Source organism: Monodelphis domestica, chromosome 2 (assembly GCF_027887165.1).
Source record: "Monodelphis domestica isolate mMonDom1 chromosome 2, mMonDom1.pri, whole genome shotgun sequence".
In the NCBI taxonomy this organism is placed as follows: Eukaryota; Metazoa; Chordata; class Mammalia; order Didelphimorphia; family Didelphidae; genus Monodelphis; species Monodelphis domestica.
In genome coordinates, this window is record NC_077228.1 from 204,107,853 (window position 1) to 204,134,211 (window position 26,359).

The 26,359-nt window shown below is 40.6% G+C and overlaps 1 protein-coding gene across 2 annotated transcripts in view; it reads left to right on the plus strand.

Annotated features, from left to right (window-relative positions):
• DBF4B (DBF4 zinc finger B) overlaps positions 1–20,668 on the plus strand; it is a 71,336-nt gene extending 50,668 nt beyond the window's left edge. For both annotated transcript variants that reach the window (XM_056816959.1, XM_007482449.2), the window contains exons 5-13: positions 777–827; positions 1,694–1,778; positions 4,980–5,059; positions 5,998–6,034; positions 8,257–8,302; positions 13,348–13,464; positions 15,805–15,913; positions 16,229–16,353; positions 17,277–20,668. In XM_056816959.1, coding sequence (XP_056672937.1) covers positions 777–827; positions 1,694–1,778; positions 4,980–5,059; positions 5,998–6,034; positions 8,257–8,302; positions 13,348–13,464; positions 15,805–15,913; positions 16,229–16,353; positions 17,277–18,546 — 1,920 coding nt within the window. In that variant the 3' untranslated portion in view covers positions 18,547–20,668. The remainder of the gene's footprint in view (positions 1–776; positions 828–1,693; positions 1,779–4,979; positions 5,060–5,997; positions 6,035–8,256; positions 8,303–13,347; positions 13,465–15,804; positions 15,914–16,228; positions 16,354–17,276) is intronic.
• Positions 20,669–26,359: the final 5,691 nt, after the last annotated feature.

A 26,359-nucleotide genomic window follows, 5' to 3' on the forward strand; every position in this document is an offset into this window, starting at 1 on the left:
CTATCCCTGGAGTCAGGAAGATCTGAATGCAATTCCAACCTCAGCATCAGTTTCCTTATCCATCAAATGAAATGGAGGAGGGAATGGCAAACCACTCCAGTAATCTTTGCCAAGAATACCCCAGATGGGGACATGGAGAGTCAGATGAATGAAAATGACTACAATAACAACAAATTTATATAGTCTTAGGGGTGGGGAGAACTTTGCCTAAAAAGAGCCTCAGAAGGAGAATAGTGGACTTTGTAGTTGTTGTTCTGTGACTCCTGTTTTCTTTTTTTAAAACCTTACCTTCTGAATTAGAATCAATACTAAGTATTGGTTCCAAGGCAGAAGAGCAATAAGGGTTAAAGAGTGGGGGTGGGGGTGGGAGAGTGACTTGAACGGAGTCACACAACTAGGAAAAGGAAGTATGGCTAGATTTTAACCCAGAATTTCCTGTCTCTAGGACCTGACTCTTAATATACTGAGCCACCTAGCTGCCCTCAAGACCAGTTTTTAAAAAGCATTTATTGGGGCAACTAGGTAGCACAGTAAATAGAGTACCAAGCCTAGCATTGGGAAGATCAGACCTCGGTTCAAATCTGGCCTTACATACTTCCTAGCTGTGTGACCCTGGGCAAGTCACTTAACCCTGATTTGCCTAGCCCTTTCCACTCTTCCATTTTAGAATTGATACTAAGACAGAAGGTAAGTTTTTTTTTTTTTAAGCATTTCTTTATAGTTGGAGCTAGGTAGGCATTAGCTTTGAAATTTCATTTTGTCCTTTTTACTGACAGGTTCCCATGAGCAGAGGGAAGGAGCTCTTGCAAAAGGCCATCAAAAATCAGGCAAGCTTTGGAAGGGCAGTAATGTGGGAGGCTTCTACCCCAAATTCTTTGGCTTCTCTTGAAAGCCACCATGGGATGCTATGAGACTGTTTGACAAATGCAGCAGATTTTTATATTTAAAAGGGAGAGCAAATATTTTTTCCATCTTCAGTTAGGAAAGTATAGGAGTAGCATGGGAAAGTAGAGAAAATGGTGGCTTCAAATCTTCTGCCATTTGCTATCTTTGTGACCTTGGGCAAGTCACTGACATCACCTCTTCCTTCTCCTAGTGTGTACTTATCTGCAGAATGAGAGAGTTGACCTGATGCCTCTGGGGATCTCTTCTGGTCAAGACATTGTGTGTGCTGCTAGATTTTGGGAGGCCACGGGTAGAGAGAAATGACAATCAAACTCTGTTATCCACAAGTTAATAAGACATAGTTCTGGGGCACTTTCCTTTGGTTGTCTCACTCCCTTTGTGGAACAAAGTGGTTTCAGTAGCTACCCTAAATGAAATGGCTGTAAGACTTCTGGGATACCCTGCATAGGGTGCATGTTCTAATTGGTTTGGCAGTAGCCCTGGAGAAGAAGCATCTACCTGTGCCATTTGGCCTGTGACATTTACCAGCTGTGTGAACTTGAGTAAATCTCTCCTCTCTGAGCCTCATTTCCTTCCTCTATAAAATGGAGATAATCATATTTGTTTCACGTAACTTTGAGTTACCATGAAGAAAATACTTTTAAGCATGAGCTACCATTTATGTCCCTTTCAGTTCTTACGGACATTTGAGAGATATCTATATGGGGAAGGTCCGAGAAGCCTATTGTCCTGATTCTTGTGCCTGGGGATGTCTTTGGGGCCTAACTTTTTTGTCCCCTCATTCCAGGGTAGTACCAGTTGCAGCTCTGGAGGTAGCAGCAGCCTCTTGGCCAATGCCCGCTCCTGGGGAGTACAGATCCTCCATGTTGATGGTACTTGTTCCTTTTTTGTGGTCAACATTGAGTGGGAAATTTGAGGAAAGAAGAATCTCTGTGGGATGTATCATAGATAGTTTGAGGCATAAGTAATGAAACAGGGATGAAAGGATGAGACATAAATTATTTTTAAATAACATTGATGCCGTTTTTGTTTTATATCTTACTTTTCCCAAATTGCATGTAATAACAACTTTTAATATACCTTTGCCAAAATTATAAGATTCAAATCATTTCCTCTCCTTGAGAATAGTAAGCAATTTGATCTGGTTTACACATGTATACATTGATGCCTTTTTGAAAAAAGACCATACTTAAATTTAGATTTTTAAGTCACAACGCTAAAATTATCCTGTACACTTTCTAATACAGTCTCCCTTGTAAAGAAAAAGGCTGGTTAAGAAAAACCCACTCTCTCAAATTTAAACATAGGAGATCTTGTGTTCAAATCTGGCCTCAGACACTTCCTAGAAGTATGACCCTGGGCAAGTCACTTAAACCTAATTGCCTAGTCCTTATCATTTCTCTGCCTTGGAACAAAGATTTAAAGTATCAATTCTAAGATGGAACAGAAGGGCTTGAAAAAGAAAAAACAACTCTTATATCAACCGTGTAGCCATTGTTCTGTACTGATATGTCTTCCCTTTACTGGGAACATGAAAGTCTATTTCAGCTTTTGACCTGGGGAGCCTAGGTTGCTTGGAATCTGAGGCCTTTCAGTGCTTTTTTCATTTGCATTGTTATACTTGTGTAATTATAATTGTAATCTGGTTTTTTTATTCTGCATCAATTACTAAGAGTCTTTCCCCTTTCAGTTTTTTTTTCTTTCTCAAAAGTTGGTTGGGTGGGAGAGAATATGGATTTAAAATAAAATTACATTGAATTAAAAATTAATGGAGGAATTGCTAGGTGGCTCAGTAGATTAAGAGTCCAGGTCCTCAGTTCAAATCTGGCCTCAGATACTTCCTTGCTGTGTGACCCTGAGGAAGTCACTTAACCCCAAGTCCCCAGCCCTTATCACTCTTCTGCCTTGGAACCAATATTCAGTATCTGTTCTAAGACAGAAGGTATGGGTTTGAAAAAAAAAAGTAATAGAAAATGGGAATGCTGGAATAGTGCTGGAGACGACCAGATGTCCTACTTTTCACAATCATTCAACTCATCTACAAGCATTTATTAATCACTGCCCAAACACTGTGCTATATGCTGGAGATACAGAGACAAGAAACAGTTCTTGAGCCCTCTAGAAGCTTATCAATAGAATACAACACAATATCAAAAAACCAAGGCTCACTGCTTCAGAATTCCTCATCTTGTTAAGTTTTAAGGTGCAGTAATAACCCATTTTATATATATAGTTCATTCAAGTATACCAAATCAATCGGAATCTACCTTTTTTCCTTTATAATCCATTTTACAGTCAATACTGTATATTGGCTCCAAGGCAGAAGAGTGAGTAAAGACTAGACAATGGGGGGTTGAGTGACTTGCCCATAGAAAATGTCTAAGGCCAAATTTGAACACAAGATTTCCTATCTCTAGGCCTAGTTCTCAATCCACTGAGCCACCTACCTGTCCCCTCATCTGGCTATTTTTTTTTTTTTTGCTACTGAAAAAATCTTGATATTATTTCGGATATGATTCCTTTCAGTTTTTTACCCCTTTAAGGTATATTTTACAGTAATAGGATGGCTAAGTCAAAGAGTATGAACAGATGTATTTCTCCTGTGATTCTATATTGTTTCTTAGAACAGCACCATATAGCCAAAAGTATATGTTCCTGTCTGCCCAGAAGCCCCTCCAACATTGTCCAGTTCTAGATTTCACACTAAATATAAGATGAAACCTCAGAATTACTTTAATTTTTTTGTTCTTGTCTAGTTGGGGGTTTTTTGGTTGTTGGTTTTTGTGGTTTGTTTGTTTGTTTGTTTTTTAAGTTATATCCAACTCTTTGTGACCCGATTTTGGGATTTTCCTGACAAAGATGCTAATGATTTGCCAGTTCCTTCAACAGAGTGTTTTAATTTGCATTTTTTCCAGTTGTTAGTAATTTGGAGAACTTTTTTTCCTTTGGAAAATTGCGCAGATCCTTTACCAACTTCTGAGGAATGGCTTTTAGATATGTATTTGCATCAATTCTCTATAACTTAATAACACTTTTAACAGAAATATGATACAAAGGTTTTTTTGTTTGCCTTTTTTTTTGTCGGGGGCGGGGGGGGGGGGGGGTGTCATAGGAGTGATTTCATCCCCAGATATTTTATCAAGGATTTGGGGAACTTCTTTAAAATGGCCATAGAATAGGTTATATTGTACTTTACTCCTGCAATTACAGGTATAAGCCTTATCTTCAAAAGATCTGGAAATGCTTGTTTTACTGCCTTTTCAGTCCTTTCAGAGTCTTTTTGGCTCTTTCTACTCTTAATTTTGAGAAAAAATCAGTGTGGCCTAATGGCTAGAGCCCTAGACTAGTCAGGAAGAACTGGTTTCAAAACCTGCTTCAGACATTTACTGTCTGTGACTGGACAAGTCACAACCTCTCTAAGCCTCCTTCCTGCCTTTTCCTCTACCATATGGAGATAAAATTAACTAGGCCATAGGAGTGTTTTAACCATTAAATTGATACATGTAAAACATTTTTCAAAATGTAAAGTCCTATCTCCTCCCACCCAAGTAGAAGATGTCTATTGGATCAGCTAACTAGTTCTGAGAACCCCTTCTCTAGAGAACCTGGGAGTTGATAGAAATTAAAAGTGTTTCCCAAATTCTTTGCATTTCTTTCTTTCTGTTGGGTTGATTAAGTTCCTGGATGAATTGCTAACCGCCCCCCCCCCCCCCTTTCTGAGAAGACTTCTGGGTCCTTGAAATTACTCCTCTAGTTTTGCCCATCTTGGGCTGTTACTCATTAGCATTTGTGAGAAGGTCCTTCCTGATTTATACCTATTTGAAGTCTTTTTTTTTTCCCCTCCCTCCAAAACAAAGGATTTCCATGAATACTAGCCACCACTGAGCTGTTCTCTTTTGTTTTCTTTCAGAAGTTGTAAGCATTATGGTTGCCAGTAGGTGGCAGGCAAGGTCATTAGAGCCCATGAAGCAGGATTTGGGGAATAATTAAGTCTTGGGGACTCCATATATTACTAGGAAAATGAAGACAAGAGTCCTTTGGTTCACAATTCCTTTTTTTTTCCCTCCCAATAGAAATGTTGATGCATGTACAGCAGCTGTGCCTTGGTATTTTGCATCTGACCGAAAAAGAACAAGAACGGAAAAAGACAAAGGTGGGTTTGGAAGGGTTAAAGGGGAGTCCCTGTAGGTCCATGGCTCCTGAGTTTTAAAGTCTTTTGACCATTTGGGTAATTCAATGGACCTTCCAAATTACTTATTCTCACTTGCTACTACCCCTCAGTGCCTTTGGGGCAGACTTTGATCCCAACTTTATTGCAAATTAACTGTATGACCTTAAATGAATCTATTAACCCTGGGCCTCAGTTCCCTTTTCTGGAAAGTTTAGGGGATTGAATGAAATTATTTCTAAGCTCCCTTCTAAATCTATGTTCCTCTGTTCTACTTTATCCCCCAGCTATCTGACATGTAGAATAAACCTCTTTCCCTCCTTATGTTCTCAGGAACCTTACATAGACACAATGCCCTATCCTGGCATTTCTATCAGCCTGTGAACCACCTGAAGGGTCCACATGGGTTAACAGTGATCTACAGAGCATTTTTTGAGAACCATTGCTCTTTCTTAAACATAAATGGCCTCAAAACCAGGTTCTTGGCATAGAGATTAGTGCTTGAGACTACCATAGAAGAGATAAAGTTTTAGAAAACATTTCACTTCTTCTGAACTTTTCTTTGGGTTAAGATTACATACACACATACATACATACATGTATATACACACATACACAGAGTACCAAGAGATTCCCTTATTGATTTAATACTCCAGATGAGGAGGCAACTAGTAGTAAAATTAGAGGCTGAGTACCTGACTAGATGTCCTACTCTTAACAAATTCCCAATAAGCCTACTTAGCCAGTTTCCATGAATAGGGAATGAAAAGAAGAGGCTGTTGTGTTTGACCAATTCTTTCCAACAGGGAAATATGAAAGAAGATAGAGAAATAGAGAAGAATGGGTCATATAGTATTTAATCCTCACTGGATGGCCTCCCACAATTCCCTCTTCCTTTTAACCTATCCTTTCTTCTCATTTAGAAAACATGCACAGCAATGGAATCAAGAGCTCCTAAAGGTCAGTGTGGAAACTTTTCACCATCTAATTGAAATTCCTCCTTCCCCAAACACCTCTGACTCCCTGTGTGGTGGCATCTGTCCTATTCCTATTTGTGGCAGGAAACAAGTCCAATCTATATCTATTCCTGCCACAAATACACATTCGTTCCCAATGCTTTGTCAGCACAAAGATCTGATGCCCTGATTTGTGGGTAGATATTAGCATTCATCTATCCTTTTAATTCTTGGGTTTTTTTTTGTTTTGTTGTGGTTTTTATAAACCCTTACTTTCTGTCCTAGTAACAGCTCTTTTTTTTTTAAACCCTTACCTTCCGAGTTAGAATCAATACTGTATATTGGTTCTAAGGCAGAAGAGTGTTAAGGGCTAGGCTATGGCAGTCAAGTGACTTGCCCAGAGTCACACAGCTAGGAAGTGTCTGATGCCATATTTGAACCCAGGATCTCTCATCCCTGGGCCTGACTCTCAATCCACTGAGCTACCTAGCTGCCCCCCCCCCCCCCCCCCAGTAACATCTCTTAAGATAGAAATACAAGGGCTAGGCAAACAGGTTTAAATGATTTGCCCAGGGTCACACAGCTAGAAAGTACCTGAGACTAGATTTGAAAACCCTTTAATTCTAGCTGAGAGGTTGCTTCTAGGAGGGGATTTTTAGGGGTCAGGGCTCTCAAGGATCTTTGAATATAGGGATTTGGAGCCAAAGTTGTAAACACAGTTGTGTATACTTTCAGATCCTCTGGCTCAATGGAGTGAATTTAGGTTTGAAAAACTCTTTCCCTCTTCCTTTGGATTCTGTAACATTCCAGGGGGGCAGTTTGACAGCTGCTTTCCATTTTTAGAAATGCCAAACTCCTTGAAACTTGACAAACAGGCAGATTGACAGGATTTTTCTTCATCATCTTATTTTGGACAGAGAGAGTTTCTCCCGGAGATGCTCTTTAAATGGCATTTACACATCCAAAAGCAGGAGCAAAGAAAAGTCATTTGGTACTAGTATCTGAAATGCAAGGAAATCTTTGGGGAATTGATTTTAATCATTGTGTCTAAGTTAATTAGAAAAGAGGGAATCACCCAAAATATGATTAATGAAAGCCGCTTTCTCAAGGCTAAAGAGGCTGTTCTTTAATATTGTCAGGATCCTAAATTTGGGTTAGGATGTTTGCTGGTAACAGCCTTATTTTGAAGTCTCAATGCTTTCTGGTTGCTTTTCAGAGCTCTTTCATTCTTGGCCATTGCTTGATTACCCATATCATCTAAAAATCCTCTGTCACCAATTTGGCCCCTCCACCCAAAAAAGAATAAGGTTAGAAGATACTATCAACATACAGGATTAGGCATTTATTCAGGAAACTGCCACTTCTAACTTCCCTCTCCTCGTGTGCCCCTAGAATGAGTGAACACTGACGAGTCCCTTAGGTTTCATAGATAGGGTATAGCAGAAACAGCCTTGGGGGACTTCTTTGGTAAGCAGCTCAAGCTAATAGTAAGTGAATCTTTTTAACTTGGTGATTCTAACCCTAAATATCCTTTTTAGTTTGTTTCATTGGTCTTATTTTTATTTTGAGACTTCATTTACCATGATATGGCCTGGATTTCTTGGCCCTAGCCTCTAAATATGGCTGCCATTCCTTATCCTCTTTCTAATTCTCTCTTTGGTTTTACAACCTTTCCTTCTTGCTTAAATTAAGGTGGAATGCTGTTTTGGGAGGTTTTTAGGACCCTTGGAATTGGTTTGAGCCTTTGAGGAATATCTGACTAACACACATAACTCAGACAAAGTTATATAGATGACTCTTTTTAAATATGATTTATGATAGTAGTAGGAAAGGGTGAGGTTCTTCTGCCTAAACCAAATGTTTGTAATATGTCTTATATTAGCAATCTGTTTTATTTACTAGTTTTCTGAATATGTTCTCAGAATGCTTCCCATTCCCTATTGAAATGAGGATCCTCCTACCCTACATATCATTGGTTCTTTCTGGAAATCACAGAACTGTTAATATTATCTAGAAGAAGGGGGAAAGAAAAGGAGAGTACAAAAACTTATCCCTTGTCAAATAGTAAGACCCATCTCAATCTATCTTGTTTTTCTGTCTCATGGGAACCTTTCAAGCTTTGGCAAAATCTCCTTTCTCCCCCTATACATCCTGTTTATAAAGAAAACCCCTTCCAAGTCTGATCTGTAGACACATGGCTAAACTTGTATGTTGTTTCTCTTACAGTGGCAAGATTGAAGGTTCCATTTTTAAAGATTGAAGACAGCAGCAGGTAAATTATAATCAACCCCGCCAGAACTCCCCCAATATCTCCCTTTGAGGCCCTGTAATTAACATTTGGAATCCCCGAGACCTGATGCAGGTTCTTGTTCCTGCTTTAGAAAAAGCCTTCCTTTACATATGGAAATCAAAACACAGAACTAGAACATTTATCTGGTCTTTATTCATCTCCTGTCATTAAACAAATGAATTCTCCTTATACATAAATTTGACTCTTGATGACTCAGGGGTATATTACTGAAATTTTCTACTTTCAGGACTTAATTTTTATTAACTCTTCTTACTCCTTTTAAGACTTCTTATTGCTTTTCTTCTTTTCCTGAGTGTATATGGACACTGAACATCACCATCCGTTCATAATTTAGAAGTTTTAAGTTTAGTATGGTAGGAGACTCATTCATTCACTTAGCTTAAGTGAATTTTTGGTTTCTGTTGTTTCTCTTTCTACTTAAGAATATTTTGTACTTAATACTGTTGAGGGGGTGGATGTTTGTTTTTAAATATTTTTCAAAGGACTTGTATCTCACTCATTTCATTTAATCTTCAAAATCAATGCTCCTATGACATAAAGCTACCCATTTTTTAGATGAGGAAACAACTGCTCATAAGGTTGAAGTAATTTGCCTGTAGCCAGAAAAATAGCCAAACACAGGGCCAGGACTAAAATCTGATTCCCAACCCTTTCTGTCATGCTACTTGTCTCCTCATGAGGCTACTCCAGTGTTAGACCACTGAGAATTGTCAAGAATTTTGTTTCATGAGGACCTACCATAGAAATGAGCCTCTGCTCCCTATGGCACAAGGATTCTCTGGTATTCTATTGCATGAAAGCAGAGAAGGCAGCATGCCCTCCAAAGAAAGATATCTCTGCTTCCCTTGGCAATAGTCAAAATAAAGGCTTAGTGTGACCTAGGGGATGGTGGGAGGGGGGTTAAGAGGGTGGGGCAGAAAATCCTGTGAATGGGAATAAGGTGCTTCTCTGAGCCCTGATTGAATGGGTCATATATCAGTGACTTTCCCTCCATCCTTCTTCCTTCCTGGGCCCCCTCTCCCCAAAAAAATATTTTTTTAAGTTTGTGTCTGCTGAAAATATGTAAGTTTAATCAGCTCTGAAAGATTTACACTAATGGTTGAGAACAGAGCATAAAAAATCCAAAATAGCAAATGGGGGTGGGTGATTGATTCTTAATTGCCAACAATATTCAGACAGAAAGAACACTGGACTCAGTCAGAAAAAAAATTAGGGGCCAGCCTCCCCCTATCACTTCTGAGCAGCACAGTTGTGGTGAATCCCTTGATCTCTCCTAGGGCAGTGATGGTGAATCTTTTAGAGACCGATTACCCAAACTGCAACCCTCATACACATGTGAGCCAACCCTTACCCCAGACAGGACAGGGAGGAAACACTCCAATTGGGCTGCTGGGCAGAAGGGCAGGTGATGGTGAGAAATAGGGGAAGGAGAACAGCCCCTCTGGCACATGTTTCCTTAGGTTTGCCAACATGGTCCTAGGGTACCCATTTCTTCATTAGTCATATGGGGAGCATTATTTTTGTAATGTTTGTTTTTACAGTGTGATTGAGAGGGTCCCATAAAAGGGTTTGGCATGCAAGTACCTATTATTTAATGTGAATTTTATGTGTGTAAAATGTTAGTATTCCTGAAGCTTTTCTTATGACCAGGACTTAAAGAGTCATTTATTGAATCTATGACATGGTAATCCTAGCATTGTTGAACTTTCTAGAAAGGGAACTCAGAAGCCATATAATCTAATCCACTCGTTTTACAGATGATAAAATTGAGGCTAGTAAGTTTCAGTGACTTGCCCAAGTCACTCAGATGGTGAGCTGCAGCCATGCGGTTGGAATTCTGGTCCTTTAATTTGAGAGCCAGGACACTTTGCACTCTTGTAGATGTGGTCTTTCTCTTGAGCCTTTTTCTGAGCCACACTGCCGACAAAAAGCATCTGATTGTGTCCAGTTTGTCTTGCCAGGAGAAGGAGAGTTGGTCTGAAGCTGAGGCCTCTTGTGTTTCTTTAATCCTACTGAGTAAATCTTGAAATCCTTTTAGCCTTCTTCTCACTCCAACAAGCATCCAGAGAAATGCCCAGCTTCTCCAAAAACTAACAAAAAGAAAACATAGTTTTGGAGGTAAGAGAGGGTGAGACACATTTCACTTCTTCTTGGTCTCAAAAACCTTTTTATTTAAGTCACTCCTGACAGGCCATATTCCAGAGACTTGGTGTCAACTCTAATCTTATGAGTCTGGAATTTCTGAAAACTCATTTTTTTACTTGGTTTTGAAAGACATTTTTATATTTGAATTTAGATATTTAGATATTAAAAATAGGAAGCTCTTAATTCTCCAAGACATTGAGTGTCTTCAGACATGATACCAAAATCACACTGAAGATCTTGATTGTCAAATCTTTGCCATCCCACCCTCTCTTGTTCAACTTCCTTTTCAAACTTTTCTGCTGATTCTGTGCATTACTGAAAATAGATTCTACCTCCTCAGAAGATAAAAATGCTAAGAATTAACCTAAAGCAGAGCTTCTGTTTCCCTATAATCTTGTTGAAAGGAGTGGAAAGGAATCACTCTTCTGAACAGTCATCTGTTTTCTGCTGAGTCCTTGGTCCTCTTTTTTTCTCTCTCCCTTGAGGACTTTATCCATTTTCATGTTTTCAATGATCACTTCTATGTGGATGACTTGAAAAATCTGAAGCCACTAGGTAGCTCAGTGGCTAGAGAGCCAGACCTGGAGACGGGAGTCCTAGGTTCAAATCTGGCCTGATAATTCCTAGCTGTTTGACCCTGAACAGTCACTTAACCCCAATTGCCTATCTCTTAACCACTCTTCTGCCTTGAAAGCAATTCTTAGTATTCCTTCTAAAACAGAAGGTAAGGGGTTTTTTGTTGTTTTGGTTTGGTAGGTTGTTTTTTGTTTTTTAAGAAAAGAAAAGGCTGTATCCAAAATGGAGCTTGTTATATTCCTCCCAAAATCACCCAGCCTCCTAATTTTTCTATTTCTCTTGAAGGCAATTTCCTTCCTTCTTTCCTCCTACCTTCTTTCTCTTCCTCCCACTCTCCCCCGGAGTTTGAACCCAGGTCTTCCCTACTCCAGGCAGGAGTCCCTTATCCACTATGCTACCTCCTGCTACTTGAAAATAATTTTCTTGTCCCTCAAGTTCAAACCTGAGTCAACTTTGATTCTTCACTTGTTTTTACCTTCCCCATCCAGTCCCTTCCTCCTCTACTCCTACTGCCACTCTACCCACCCACCCTCCAATTCAGTCTTGAATAGACTAGTGTAATAAATCTAACTGGTCTCCCTGCTTTTAGTATCCTCCTTTTCAAATCCATCCCTAACATAGCTGCCAAAGCAATCTTGCTAATGCACAGTTCTAAGCATGTCAGTCCCTTTTTCAAAGACCTTGAATATTGCCTACAAGATAAAATTCAGTTTGGCATGAAAGAAGGCACAGTCTGGCTCTGGGGTAACTTTCAAGCCTTATTTTGCCCTCCTTCCTACCCCCCCCCCCCCATACATACTCCCTGCCAGCTAAACTGAATGGTTGTCATCCTAACCTCTCTTGCCTCTGATTTTTGTGTACCCTTGTACCCTGTGCTGCTGAAGATAGACTTTCTCCACATTCCTTCATTTGGGGGGCCTGCCTTCCTTTGTTTAGGGCCCTTCTTGGGGCTACCTCCCTGAAGTTCTTCCTGATTCCCTTCTGTACCAGATAGAAATGATCTTTCCTTTCAAAAGCCTCATATCTCTTTTTTTGTTGCACCTCAGCCTTTATTACATTCTAATTTGGATTATGATTATTTATATACATATCCCTTCCCTCATCTTCATTATTTTCCTTCAAGGGCAGAGACTGTATCCTCAGAAACAAGTACAGTTACCTTGCATGTAATAAGTGCCTAATAAATATTGAATCCTTTCAAACTAGAATAAATTGAAATCTTGTTCAAGTGGATCAAATTTGAACAGTATAGTTGAAAATACCATATTTATGAAACCTGCGTCATGACACTGGCCCTGTTCTTAGTTCTTTAGCTTTTCTTTTTCTCCTTGTAAAAGGGGGGGGGGGCTGGGAGGGAGGCGTTCAACTAAACTGTCTTTGAACCCTTTTCCAGTTCTTTTTAATTAAAAAAAAATTAAGTCCTTATTTTTTGCCTTAGTAACCACTCTAAGACAGAAGGGCAAGAGCTAAGCCAACAGGGTTAAGTGGCTTGCTCAGGGTCCCACAGCCAGGAACTATCAGAGGCCAGATTTCAACTTAGGTCCTTCTGACTCCACACCTGGTGCTTTATCCACTAAGCCACCTAGCTGCTCCCTAAAACAAGTTCTTTAAATTTTCTGTTAAAGAATTTCCTTGTAAAAAGAGGGAGAGAGCTCAATTAGATAGACTTGAAATTTCTAGTTCTAAATTCCATAATTTTCAGTTCTAAATTCTGAAGTTTCCAGTTCTAAATTTCTATAATTCTATGATCCACATAATTGAGTTGTTAATGATAATCATAATCATAAAATAGCTGGCATTTATATACCATTTAACTATGTGCCAGGCACTCTGCTAAGTGCTTTACAATTGTCTCATTTTATCTTTACAACAATACTGGAAGGTAGATGCTATAGTTATCCCCATTTTACAGTTGAGGAACCTGAGACAAGCAGGGTTAAGTGACTTGCCCAGGATCACAATGCTAGCAAATATCTGAGGCAGGATTTGAAGTCAAGTCTTTCTGACTCCAAGCCCAGCACTTTATCCATTGTGCCACCCAGCTGCCCCCAACAGCTTGTTTAAAGTCTCAAAAGAAATAATGAATACGAAAGTATTTAGATGCATCCACTTAGAAATTGTTGATATTATTTTTGCTTTGAAATTTTAAAAAACTTACAATTTGAGTATGTAATAGGATTGTTCCTAGGGACCTGGGATATGGATTGTTCTAACATCCTTTCCTTTGCCTCCCCTAACTATAAGCAAACTTAGCTTTGTGGGTTTAATGTATTTTTGTTTTTTAGAAAATTCCAACCTTTCTACCATCAGTTCAGGTGCTTTCCTGACCTCAACTTCCTGGGATCCAAAGGCACAAGTCCATTTGAAACTCTGAGAATCTCCCTCCACAAACGCAAAACCAAGTAAGTTTTTCTGGCTCTGTGCCTGGGTATCAGAACACAGAGGGCTGGTTCCAAATGAAGGTTTATGAAAAGATTTACTTTAGATTTTCCATCAAAGCTGGGGAAGAAAAGGGAGAGAAACCAAATTACCTCCTAGAGCTCCCTCTGGGCTTTGGGTTTTAAGATAAGTTTGTGTTTATTTTAGCCCTGATCATCAGTGGTATCAGGCAATCCCTGGAAGTCCTAACTAAGTTATCAGCATGGAGAAGGAAAGGGATTGGGAAAGAGGGGAATTGTGTGTCTGCTCAAGGACAATAGCCAAGATCAGGTGACATTTGGTTGTCTAGATAGAGAATTCCTTCTAGGCAAGAGCAGCTCATCGGCTGTCGTAGTCATCCAGCCATGAGATAATGAGGACTGAGGCTTAGACAAAAGTGGGCATCATCCAAAAGAGGATGATATGAGGGAGATTTCCAATGGACATTTGATTTGATGAATGAACATGGGGCCAAAAAAAAAGAAAGACATCAAAAATAATTTCAAGGGTCAGCTAGGTGACTCAGTGGATAGAGCCCAAGTCCAGGCTTGGAGTCAGGAGGACCTGTGTTTAAATCTGGCCTCAGACATTTCTTAGCTGCATGACCCTAGGCAAGTCACTTAATCCCAATTGCCTTACTCTTGCCCATCTGTCTTAGAGTTGTTACTAAGACAAAAGGTAAGAGTTTATTAAAATAATAATAATTTCAAAGTGTTGAGAGCAAACATGGCATAGCACATTGGTTCTCAAAATGTGTTTGCTCATGGCACGGTAGTCATTGCCAGTAAAATGGACTTTTAAGTTGGTAACGACATAAGAGTCAGGAGACTCATCCACATGAAGTTTCCCATGACCAAGAGATTTTTGTTTGTTTGTTTATTTGTTTGTTTTTGAGTGCTCAATGAGTTCAAAGTCTAAAAGGTTAGCCTGATGCATAGAGATTAGTGTTCACCTGAAAGTTTTGTTGCTTTTCTGAATACTTACCATAGTATAGATGGTGGGTAAATAAAATGTATATTAAGATTACTTACACATTTATTTTACCTACAGTAACGTCACATCAACAATGTCACAGCTCAACTAGCAAAGCTCAGCTGTGGCCTACCCACTGTCAGAGTAGAGGGAGAATTGACCTTGGAATCAGGAAGACTCAGGTTCAGATTTGACTTCTGACACATACTTGATGGTCCTTATGCAAACTAATTTCTGAATGCCCCAGGCAAGTCCCCTAAAACTATAAGATGCAGACTAGTTGCAGATTGATCAGTTTATTGGGCATTTCATTACTAGAAATTCTGTACACCAAAGAAATCAATTTGAAGAAAATGAGAAAGTTGTGAAGAAAGCCTCTTTGGGGGTGGGGTGAGAGAGAGATTGGTCTTAGATAAATTGAATTTGAGCTGATGGTGAAACATTGGAGAGGAAGGGGATGGAGCTGGAGTTCAAGTGAGATGTAGTGGGATAGTGCTTGGTGATATAAATAGGAAAGTCATCAACATGGACTTCATTTACTGCCCTCATTGAAATCACCTCTGGAATAGCAGAGGAAATCAAAGAAACTGGTTTGAGTCTTGCCTCTGCTCCTTTGCACTTAGATTTGCCAAGCAAGTACTTCCTCTCTAACTCTTCGTTTTTCTTCATGTAAATGAAGGCTTTAAATAAGATGATTCCTAAAACTCATTCTGGCACTTAATCTTTGATCTTAAAAACTTTTCAGGTGGACATGGGTCTAGTCATAGGTTGAATCTAGGAAGACAGGAAGAAAGCTGGGGGCAGCCAGATTAGGAGAAAGAACCTGAGATTTTACCTATTTTGCTTTTGGTCTCTGTTTCCCTGGTAGAGTTTGATTTTCCACAAGTTGGCTCCTTTCTTTTCACAGATGCTTTCTCTGTGCCCTGGGATCAGGGGTTGGGTTGAAGAAGCCCACCCACATCTACTGTCAGGAAGGAGGAAAGGCAGAAGTCAGGAAAGGAGGTCTGACTCACAAGAAAGGGACCTCCAGAGAAGTTTCCATCTCCCTCTTCACCCTGATTCTCTTAGCTGCCAGAAAGCAATAGACATGGGGAAAAGGGATATACCTAGCATGAAGGGGACCTGTAAATGAATATACCTGGTTTCCCCCCGTTCTTGGCCTGTTCCTGATGCCATCATCTCCCTTATAGGTCCTACATCTTCAGGGATGACTTGCTGGATTGCAAGTCAAAAAGTTGAGGGTCCTTATGGTGTCTAGAAATACAGACTGGAAGAGACATAAATAAATGTATTGGTTTTTGGAGGGTTTGGGACTTTCTCAAGCAGTCATAACTTTACCCTTCTGTCCCTAGAGACCTTGAAGGTGATGAGCTAAGCCCCCAGTCTACAGCCTGCACAGTGCCCCGAAGGAAGAAGGGGTACTGCGAGTGTTGCCAAGAGGACTATCAGGAGCTCAATGTGGTAAGGCTGTTGTTTCACATGCCTAAAGGTTTTTCTAAAGGGCACTCTTTCTCACGTTTACAAGTTTCAGACTGCTATAATATTGTAGAGAGAAAGAGGGCAACTAGAGGGCCATGAAATCCCAGGTCCCTCACCCCTTTCCCTGCGAGGCCCCAAGCAAGTGCCAGCACGAACCTGCCTGTGGCAGCACTCGTGCCTGCACTGTCAGCACCTCTGCTTCTGCCTCCCAGCTTCCCAGGGAAGCTCTATAGTGCCCTTGCTGCATGTGGCAATCACCTTTTCACTCAAAGGTCTGTGTCTCTGCTTCCCATTCAGCATCTCCAAAGTGACCAGCACAGGGGCTTTGCCACAGAAGCATCCAATTATATGGCAGTGGACCAGATTGCATCCCAGCTCAGCAATAACTTTGCTGAACTCTCCACTCAGATGCTGCCCCCCTGGTGAGTCTCACTTTCCCTGGGACTAGGCACAGAATAACCAATTAACCCACCACTTATGTCTGGAGCCCTGCCTCTGGTATTCTCTCCCATTTCAAATGCTTGGGGCAGGGGGGTGGAAGAAACTTCAGGTTGTCAGGATCTGCCATGGGGAGTTCCCTTTTCTTCTTTCCCCTCTTCTGATTTGTGATTGGATATGTGACCTTGGTAAATTCTCTTTCCCCAAGAGAAAGAAGAAACTGATCAGGGAAGTTAAGGAGAAATTCTCCTTTTAAAAATAGACTTTTAGAGTCAGGAGGAGTTGGGTTCAAATCTGTCCTCAAACATTTCGCTGTGTGATTCTGGGCAAGTCACTTAACTACAATAGTCTAGCCCATATCACTCTTCTGTCTTAGAATTGATACCAAGACAGAAGGTAAGGGACCAACAGACAAACTAATTCAACTCAGGTGAAATGGGAATATCACCAGTCAAGAAGGAGGATCTTAGGGACAGGAGAAAGAGACAACCTTTGGTCTTGTGAACAAGCCTTGGTTTCCTCCGATGCATGCTGTGGGCAGCCCTCCCTGGCTCAGGGCTATAGTTTCACTTCTTCCTAATGAAGCTGCTGCCACCACTGCCCTCTCCAGTAACCTTTACAGTGGTATCCACTAAGCGGGATGCCTTCTCCCCTGCTCCTCTCTGGCCAACTCCAACCACAAGGCCACAGAGTCAGAGGAGAGCAGAACTCTGTAAAGTAATACAGGGTTGGCATCCCTCTCAGCTGGGTCACTGAGGTGCAGCAGGGGCTGGAAGGAGGAAAGGCTGAGTCCTGGCAGTGGCAGCCCGTGCTCCAGTGGGTCCCACGCTTGGCTCTGCATTGGGTCATCCTCTCCCATCTCCTTGTGAGTCCATACTTAGAGCTTACCAGGTTGTTTTCTTTCTAGGCTGCCAGGTTCTCCAGCTGTTGGTCTGGAACATCACAGTTCTTGTTCTTTACAAAAATCACCTCCAAGCCACGCTCCAGATGCCAGAGTATCATCTCCTAGGACAAATGGAGCCCCAAGAGAGGACCGTTTGTCATCAGGAGCTCTCAGCCTCTTGACCCCAATGGAACAGACTAGTGGAGGGAAAGCTACAGGAGCAGAAGATTCCAAGAGGTTGGGACATTTGGGTGAGACCATTCTGAACTCTTCTGGAGAGCCATCACTTGCTCACCAACTTACTCTGGTTTGCAGCTCTTCTGTGGAACTCTTAGCTAATCCCCCTTGTTGTGACAGACCAACAGCCCCTCCTTTCCTCAGTGAGCAAGACGGGTCGTTGACAGGCCATAAGCGGAAACTCCAGTCCCCTAATTGTAGGGCTGAGAAGAAACTTCGGGTGCCTGTGGATACTGTGCCCTGTTCCAGTATCTCAGATACACCTGCCATGTGCCCTCCCACACCTGAGCAGGAACAAAGAGACACTTTATCTCCCTCTCCCTTCCTGACCACAAATCTAGATATTTTGCTCGCTTCTCCAATTGGCGCTACCCACAAGCCTGCATTGCCCTTCCCGTGCAGCTCCCCCAGCAAGCCTCAGGGAGAACCACTATGCTCTGGTGTTCCAGACTTGGAAGCAGATGCACTAACAAAGATGTCTCTAGACATGCACCGTTTCTCCCCCCAGGAAGGAGCACAAAGGGCAGCAAGGCTGTCTCCCTGTTGGGCCTCTACCCCTTGCCCTGACCATCATTCTCAGCCTAGCCACCCAGCCTGCCAGCCCGCCCCCCTGCCACCAACAGCCTCAAGCTCTGAGCAGCGTTTGCAGGGAGCCAGTTTCCCTTTATCAGTAGAGAATGCAGTGTCCCCACCTCCTTGCCCACCATCAGAAAGACAAGGCAGTCCTTCCACGGCTCCTGCACCCCTCCTTCCAGCTAAAGCTAGCCCTCTGCTGGAGCACTGTTCTTCAGAGTCAGAATGGGACACACAGCTCCTCTCCAAGCTGGAAAGGCCACAGGCTTCACGAGACCGATCCTTAGATGCCGAGGGCCTCCGCCGGGCCCGGGTCATGATTCTAGACAGTGGCTATGAGTCCCACCTCTATTCGGTGCTACAGCCCAAACCTGAACTGGATTGGGAAAGGAAAGAAGAACAGAATCAGGGGAGCTGCCGAGCGGAGACAGAGGGTGCCCCATTCGTGGCTTTTGAGACCTGCCTGGACACCTGGACCAGCTGAACAAGCACCTTGAAGCTAGTGCTGCTCATAGCCCTGAGAGCTGGGCCTTTGTGTGGACCCAACCTAATTTAGCTGTGTTAACATCCAGGGACTTTGTGTGGAACAGGCTGGGCTGGGCTGCCTCCCAAAGCCCCTTTTCCCTCTGGAGTCTCCCCCACCCTCATCCCATTGCCCACATGTCCTTATTCAGGGCCTTGATCCTTGTCCAGAATGTCACTACCGCCACCCCATTCTGAGAGTTAGGACTGACACAGAGAGGCATTGCAAATAAAACACAGCAGGAGTTACATTCATCCTAGTTTCCTATTACAGCCAAAGCATTTACTCCCTTAAAAGGGCTAAAGTTTCCCCAAGAATTAGCCTCCCTTCCCACAAACATCTGGTTCACTTGTGCTCAGTGTCCTCCTCCCCCCTCTTTCTGTCAGATAGAAGCAAACACAGATCTGTATCAGGAGGGGGCTGGGGCGATTGGGGCTAGCCAAGCCCATGGAGCTTCCTCCCAGCGCACACTTAGCGAGCTCCCAACACTGACCTTTCCCCTCCATTTCAGGTGAGGCTGGGTGGGAGCTGATGTCAGCCCTTCGAGCCATGTCCCTAGACTCAGACAAGGAGCCCACCCCCAATAACTTAAAGTCCTGCTTTCCTGAGATAATTGTCTTTACTCCACTTACTTCCCCACCACTCTCTTCACTCCTTTGAGCCCTCAGTCCACTTTGCTGAACCATTAATCTGTAAATAGAGATGGACTTGCTATTGATTCCTTGAATGCTCCCCCTGCTTTTAATCTATGCTGCAGTTCTTCTCTGACTGTCTGTGTCTATCTTTCCTTCACTCATTCTTTTAATTGGAACTGCCTGAGACTTGATGCTATTAAATGACTAAGTTTAGGGGAAGGTTGGCATAGGTCCCCATGAAGACTTTAGTTATTACCTGTTTGGCGTTTTAAATAGTATCCCTAAGTAAATTGAGAAGTTTTAATTTTGTTATAAAGAGTATAAATAAATAGATTTGTTAACAAGGTAATGACTGATGGTGTATGCGATGCTTTACATACACTATCTCATTTGATCTGAACAATTGGTATAGGGAAAAGAGCACTGAATTTAGAGCTGGAGGACCTTGGTTCAAATCCTAACATTGTCATTTGGGTAACTTTGGGCAAAGTTGTTGAATCTCTTTGAGTCTCTACTTTCCTTTCGGTTAAATAAGAGAGTTGGACTAGATGATCACTAAGCTGTGCTATGGGCCTTGATAAAGGTCTTTTCCATTGAGCACTGTGGAACCTCCATGCAATTTTATCCTCACTGTGTGTGTGTATATATATATATATACATATATGCCTCTTATGCACATGACACCCCATCCCCAACTGACTTTTCCAGTGAGGCCTCTTTCTCCTCAGTGGGAGAACTGGATGTGTCTGTCCATTTGGATTCCTTATAGTGCCTCTTCTGGACTATCAATTCACCAGCATCACTTGGTCCTCATTTGAAGTTTTTGCCATTGGACTGTGCTAACTATTCTCTTTACATCACTATTCTCATTTGTCTTGCTTTAGCACGCATTTCTCCATTTCACTTGGATTACATTTATCGCCATCTTCCATTTCGTCATTAAGGATGACTCAAGCCCTAATGTGGTAAAATCTTTACCCAATCACAGAGACCTGCAACTCTAACTTATGTACCTTATCATGACATGGCACCCCAAATCTCAAACGGGTGCTCTACCCTTGCTAACCACAATATTTTCATTTGTCATTCCCAGTGGTTTGCTGATGCCAAGAGGAAACTATTGGCTATCTTCTGACTCCATGACCATAATATTAACCTCACCAAAACCCAATATGTCTTAACCCATCTTCCCTGTTTCCTCCCAAATACACAGCACAAATAAATAGCTTCTTACTTAATCATTCTCCCAGTCATTGATATAGAACTCAATTACTTTTTTTTCCCCCAGGGGAGAAATCATTTTATTTTCAGTTTTGTTTCCAATTCACATACTTATACAAGTACTTCAAAAAAGTTGATTAAACACCAAATGTATCTGGACATCTGTAGAACTCAATTACTTTTGACTTCTGCCTTTTACCCTCTATAAAATTAGTTTCCAAGTTTCATTCGTTCTTAATATCCTTCAAATCTTCCCTTTCCCTGGGCTTAACTGTGTGCCTCTATTCCTCATCTGTCAAATGAGCTGGAGAAGGAAATGGCAAACCACTCCAGTACCTTTGCCAAGAAAATCCCAAATGGGATCACAAAGAGTCAGATATAACTGAAAAGACTGAACAATAAATCTGTATTTTAAGCCCTTTTAAAAAAATTTTCCCCCAAATACATGTAAAAAGTTTCCAACATTTTTCAAAGAATATTGACTCTCTCCCTCCTGCTCCCCAACCCTTGCCTTGAGATAATAAGCAATCTCATAGATTTTACATGCAACCATGTAAACATTTTTCCATATTAATCCTTTTGTGGAAGAAAACAAAATTAAGAAAGTGAAAAAAGTTTGTTTTGGTCTAGGATTCAGACTATCAATTCTTTTTCTCTGAAAGTAGATGACATTTTTTATCATGAGTCCTTTGGGATAATTCTGGATCATATTGCTGAGAATAGCTAAGTCATTCACAGTTGTTCATTGTACAGTATTCCTGTTACTGTGTGTAATGTTCTGGTTCTGCTTATTTCCCGGATCAGTTCATATAAATCTTTCCTCCTGAGCTCCTGCTTGTCATTTGTTACAGTACACTAGTATTCCATTATAAGCCAGTTCCCAATTGATGGACGTTCCCTCACTTTTCAATTCTTTGCTCCCACAAAAAGATCTACTTTAAATATTTTTGTTCACATAGGTCCCCCCAACAATGCTTGCATGTCTCAATTTTCCCACATCCCCTCCAAGTTTTGTCATTTTTCTTTTCTGTCATAAAAACCAATCTGATAGATGTGGGGTTGTTTTAATTTGCATTTCTCAAACAGTGATTTAGAGCATTTTTTGCAAGACTAAAGAAAGCTTTACTCTGAGAACTGTCTGTTCATATCCTTTGACCATTTATGAATTGGGGAATGACTTGTATTCTTAAATATTATATTTGAGAAATGGAGCTTTATTAGATTTGTAAAATTACACCATGATTGCTGTGTATTACTCTCCATTCAATTCCCCCTATTTAGTTTCTGACAACCACTTCCCCCAGTTTCTCCTCTTTTCTAGTAGCCCTACTACCCTTCTCTTATCCCCTTACACTCCTACTTTCCTCTAAGATAAATTTCTATATACTATTGATTGTGTAAATACTTCCTTCATTGAGCCAATTCCAATGAGAGTAAGGTTCAAGTGTTCCCCTCCCTACCTTCCCCATCTCCATCATAAAAGTTCTTTCATGCATCTTTTATATGAGATAATTTGCCCCCATTGTATTTTTCCCTTTCTCCTCCCAATGCATACCTCTTTTCCACCCCTTAATTTTGCTTTTTTCAATATCACCCCATCATATTCAACTCATACCCTTGCCCTCTTATCTATATACATTCTAACTATTCTAATAATGATAAAAGTTTTTGGAATTACAAGAATCATTCTCCACGTAGGGATGTATATAGTTTAACCTTATTGAAAGTCTTCATTTCTCTTGTTTACTTTTTTATGCTTCTCTTCAGTCTTGTAATTTGAGAATCAAATCTATTCAGCTCTGCTCTTTCTATCAGGAATATTTTAAATTCCTCCTTTTCATTGACTACCCATTTTTCCCCCTAAAAGATTATGCTGTTTTGCTGGGTAAGCAATTCTTGCTTGAAGTACCAACTCCTTTGCCCTCTGGAATATCATATTCTGGATCCTCAGATCCTTTAATGTAGAAGCTGCTAAATCTTGTGTTTTCCAGACTCTGGCTCCATGATATTTGAATTATTTCTTTTTGGCAGCTTGTAATATTTTCTCCTTGACCTGGGAATTCTGGAACTTGACTATAATATTCCTAGGAGTTATCCTTTTGAGGTCTCTTTCAGGAGATGATTGATGGATTCTTACAATTTCTATTTTGCCCTCTGATTCTAGAATATCAGGGCAGTTTTCCTTAATAATTTCTTGAAAGATAATGTTTAAGCTCTTTTTTTTTCATGGCTTTCAGATAGTCCAAAATTTCTTAAATTATTTTTTCCTGGATTTATTTTTTAGGTTAGTTGTTTTTCCAATGAAATATTTCACATTTTGATTGTTGATATCTCATGAAGTCATTAGCTTCCACTTGCCCAGTCCTAGTTCTTAAGACATGATTTTCTTGAGTGAACTTTTGTACCTCCTTTTCCATTTGGTTAATTCTACTTTGTAAAGAGTTCTTTTCCTTAGTAATTTGTGTATCTCATTTTCCTTATGGCCAATTCTGCTTTATAAGGAGTTCTCTTCATGTCTCTTTTACCAGTTGGCCTAATCTGTTTTTTAAGGCATTCATTCATCAAGCTTTTGACTCTTTTTTTCATGATTTTCCTGTCTGTCAATTCTTTTCCCAATTTTTCTTCTACCTCTTATTTGCTTTTGATTTTTAAAATTCTTCTTGAATTCTTTTAATTTTTTTTTGTCTTGAGAGCAATTCATATTTTTTCTTGTAGGCTTTAGATGCAGCAATATTGACTTTGTTGTCTTTTTCTGAGTTTTTATTTTGGTCCTCCCTGCACCAAAATAACTTTCTATGTTGCATTTTTTTGTTGTTTGCTCGTTTTCCAGACTTTTCTTTTAATTTTAAAAACTGTTAAATTTGGACTCTGTAACTGGTGAAGAGAACACTGTCCCAAGCTTCAGGCTACCTTCAGAACTGGTTCTGTAGATCTCTTGGCTTTCAGTTTTTTGAAGGTGGTATGAGGTAAGAAGAAATGTGTTTAATAGTCTGCCAGCCTGTGCTCTAGCCTATGAGCAATCTCAAGTATCCTTTTACCCCTTGAAACTGGCCAGGGTCTCCTGCTCTCCTGTGCTAATTTTCTTCCTCGACCTGGAACCTCACCCAGGACTTCTATCTGGACCTGTATATGGGCAGTGCAACAAGAGTCCTGCACCCAGAGCCAGCAAAAGGACCTTTCTAACCTTTTGAGGAGCTTTCAAGCCCCCTTACCATCCGGGCATGCTGCTTTGCATTCTACTTCTAATTTGGTGCACTAGATCCCTCATGCCGGCCTTCGAAGTTATTTGGATTACTGCACCTCCTCTTTTTGTGGGTTATATTGCTCCAGAATTTATTCTGAGGCATTCTCTCATAGTTTTGGGAGGGTATTTTGGTAGAGATCAGATGGTCCCTGTACCTTCTTCAGCATAATGGCTCTGTCCTTCCCTCCCTCACCCCCAAGTCCAAGTCATTTAGTTTATTCCTTCACTATTAGTCTTTTCAACCCATCAATCACACTGCTGATGCTAGACTAATCTCTTTAATGCAGTTTCCTGCTAGATTTCCCAAAAATTACAGGAACTAATGTGAAAGAGAATTCTCTACTCTATTGTCTATCCTGAGTTAACACTAACTTAAATACAGAAGTTGAATAAGTACGTAACTTGGAAGAATTAGGATCCCAGTTAAGCTCCACTGTCATTTTGGGCCAATTCCTTCACTAAACTCACCCATAAAAGAGGCATGATAATAGTTACTTCCTAGGACTGTTGTGAGAAAATGCCTCTTTAAAAAATTTAGAACCATTATTATGGTTGCCCCACCATTTTTTTCTGCTAATCTATATCCAATTCCCTCCTTCCAAATCCAACTCAAAGTATACCTCCCCAACTACCCTTTCTCCACTTTTATTTACCTCCCTCTGCTTTGAGGATCTCAGCCCTTTCCTCTGATCTCGATGCTTCTTCTGTTTGTAACTCACTTTTGTACCATTTCCCCCAGCAGTCACCCACCTTCATAGGTGACTTTCTTAGATTAAACTTTCTCCTCCTCCTGATCCATCACGGTCTATGGTATCATTGCCCTTCCAAACATCGGGTGCACACATTCTTCTGTAGAAGATAATTAAATCCATGGGAGAAAAATAAGATGGAGAAGGGAAACCACAGAGAAGGAAAGAAAGATAGGATCAAAAGCTGTGACCGGATTCTGGTTAGGAAAAGAGAGGAGATGGAGAGGAGAAATGTGTTGTTGTCGTCCAGTCATTTCAGTCTAGTCACAAAATGACTTTGTGACCCCATTTGGGGTTTTCTTGGCTTGATATGGGGTTGGCTTGCCATTTCCTTCTCCAGCTCATTTTACATATAAGGAAACTGAGGATTAAGTGACTTGCTCAGGGTTACACAGCCAGTAAGTGTCTGAGACCAGATTTTGAACTCTGGAAGATGAATCTTCCTTACTTCAAGCCTAATACTCGAACCATTGGGCCAGGCAGAAATAGACCACATCAAAGAACACTGATGCTGAGCACACATTTTTTCCTGACTATCCTCTTCTTTATAAGGAAGAAAAAGGAAATTCTGATCAACACGATGACCAACCACAATTCCAGAAGACTTCTGATGATTATTGTTACCCACCTCCCAAAAGAGAGGCAATGGATTCTGGGTGCAAAATGAGATGGTCATATGCATGTTTGTGTGTGTGTGTCTGTATATATGTATGAATACATACACACTATACACAGATATATAAATGCACATTATACATATATATAAAAACACACACATATATACTTTGGGGCACAGTCAATGCAGGAATTTGTTGTGCTTGACTACCTATATTTGTTACAAGGGCTTTATTTTTCTCTTTCTTACAAAGGGGGAAGAGGGGAAGGGAAAAAAGAAAAAGTGATTTTTTTCTTTTTAAAACATTTTAAAATATATATATAGGATAAATACAGCTAAGACTAGAGGAGAAAAAGACCTAGCTAGAAAGAGAATCTTTGCAGCAAATTTCTCTGATAAAGGTCTCATTTTTTGATATATATATATAAGGAACTTATTCTAATTTATAAGAATAGCAACCATTCCCCAATTAATAGTCAAAGTATGTGAACAGGCAATTTTTTTAATTGAAATTTTTAAATTAATTACTTTAGAATATTTTTCCATGGTTATATGATTCATGTTCTTTCCCTCTTTTCCTCCCCTACCCCCCATAGCCAATGAGCAATTCCATTGGTGAACAGGCAGTTTTTAAAGGAAGATACCAGTTACCATATTGGGAAGTACACCAAGTCACTAATAATTAGAAATGCAAAATAAAATAACTCTGAGGTTCCATCTTATACTCATCAGATTGGCAAAGTGGACAAGAAGAAAAATGACAAATGGTAGAAGAGCTATCTGAAAACACATTAATGCATACTATTATTCGAGCTATGAAATGGTCCAGCCATTCTAGAAGACCATCTAGAACTAAGCCCCAAAAGTTACTGAACTGTTTATGTCCCTTTGACCTGGCCACAACACTACCGTGTCTAGGTCCCCAAAGAGATCAGAGAAAGAGGAAAATGGCCCATCAGTACAAGAATATTGATAGTAGCTCATTTTGTATTGACAAAGAACTGGAAACGAGAGAGGTTCCCATCAACTGGGAATGTTTGGACAAATTACGGTATATGAATATAATGGAACATCACTGTGCGATGAGGAATAGTAAACAGAATGGTTTCAGAGAAACTTGGGGAAATTTGTATGAATTGATGCAGAGGGAGGTGAGCAGAAGTTCACTTTACACAATAACAACAATATCGTGGAGACAAACCACAGTTCTGATCAATGCGATGACCAACCATGATTCCAAAAGACTAATGATGAAGAATTTGACCTACCCCTTGGTGGAAAGGTGAGGGACTTGGGATGCTGAATGAGA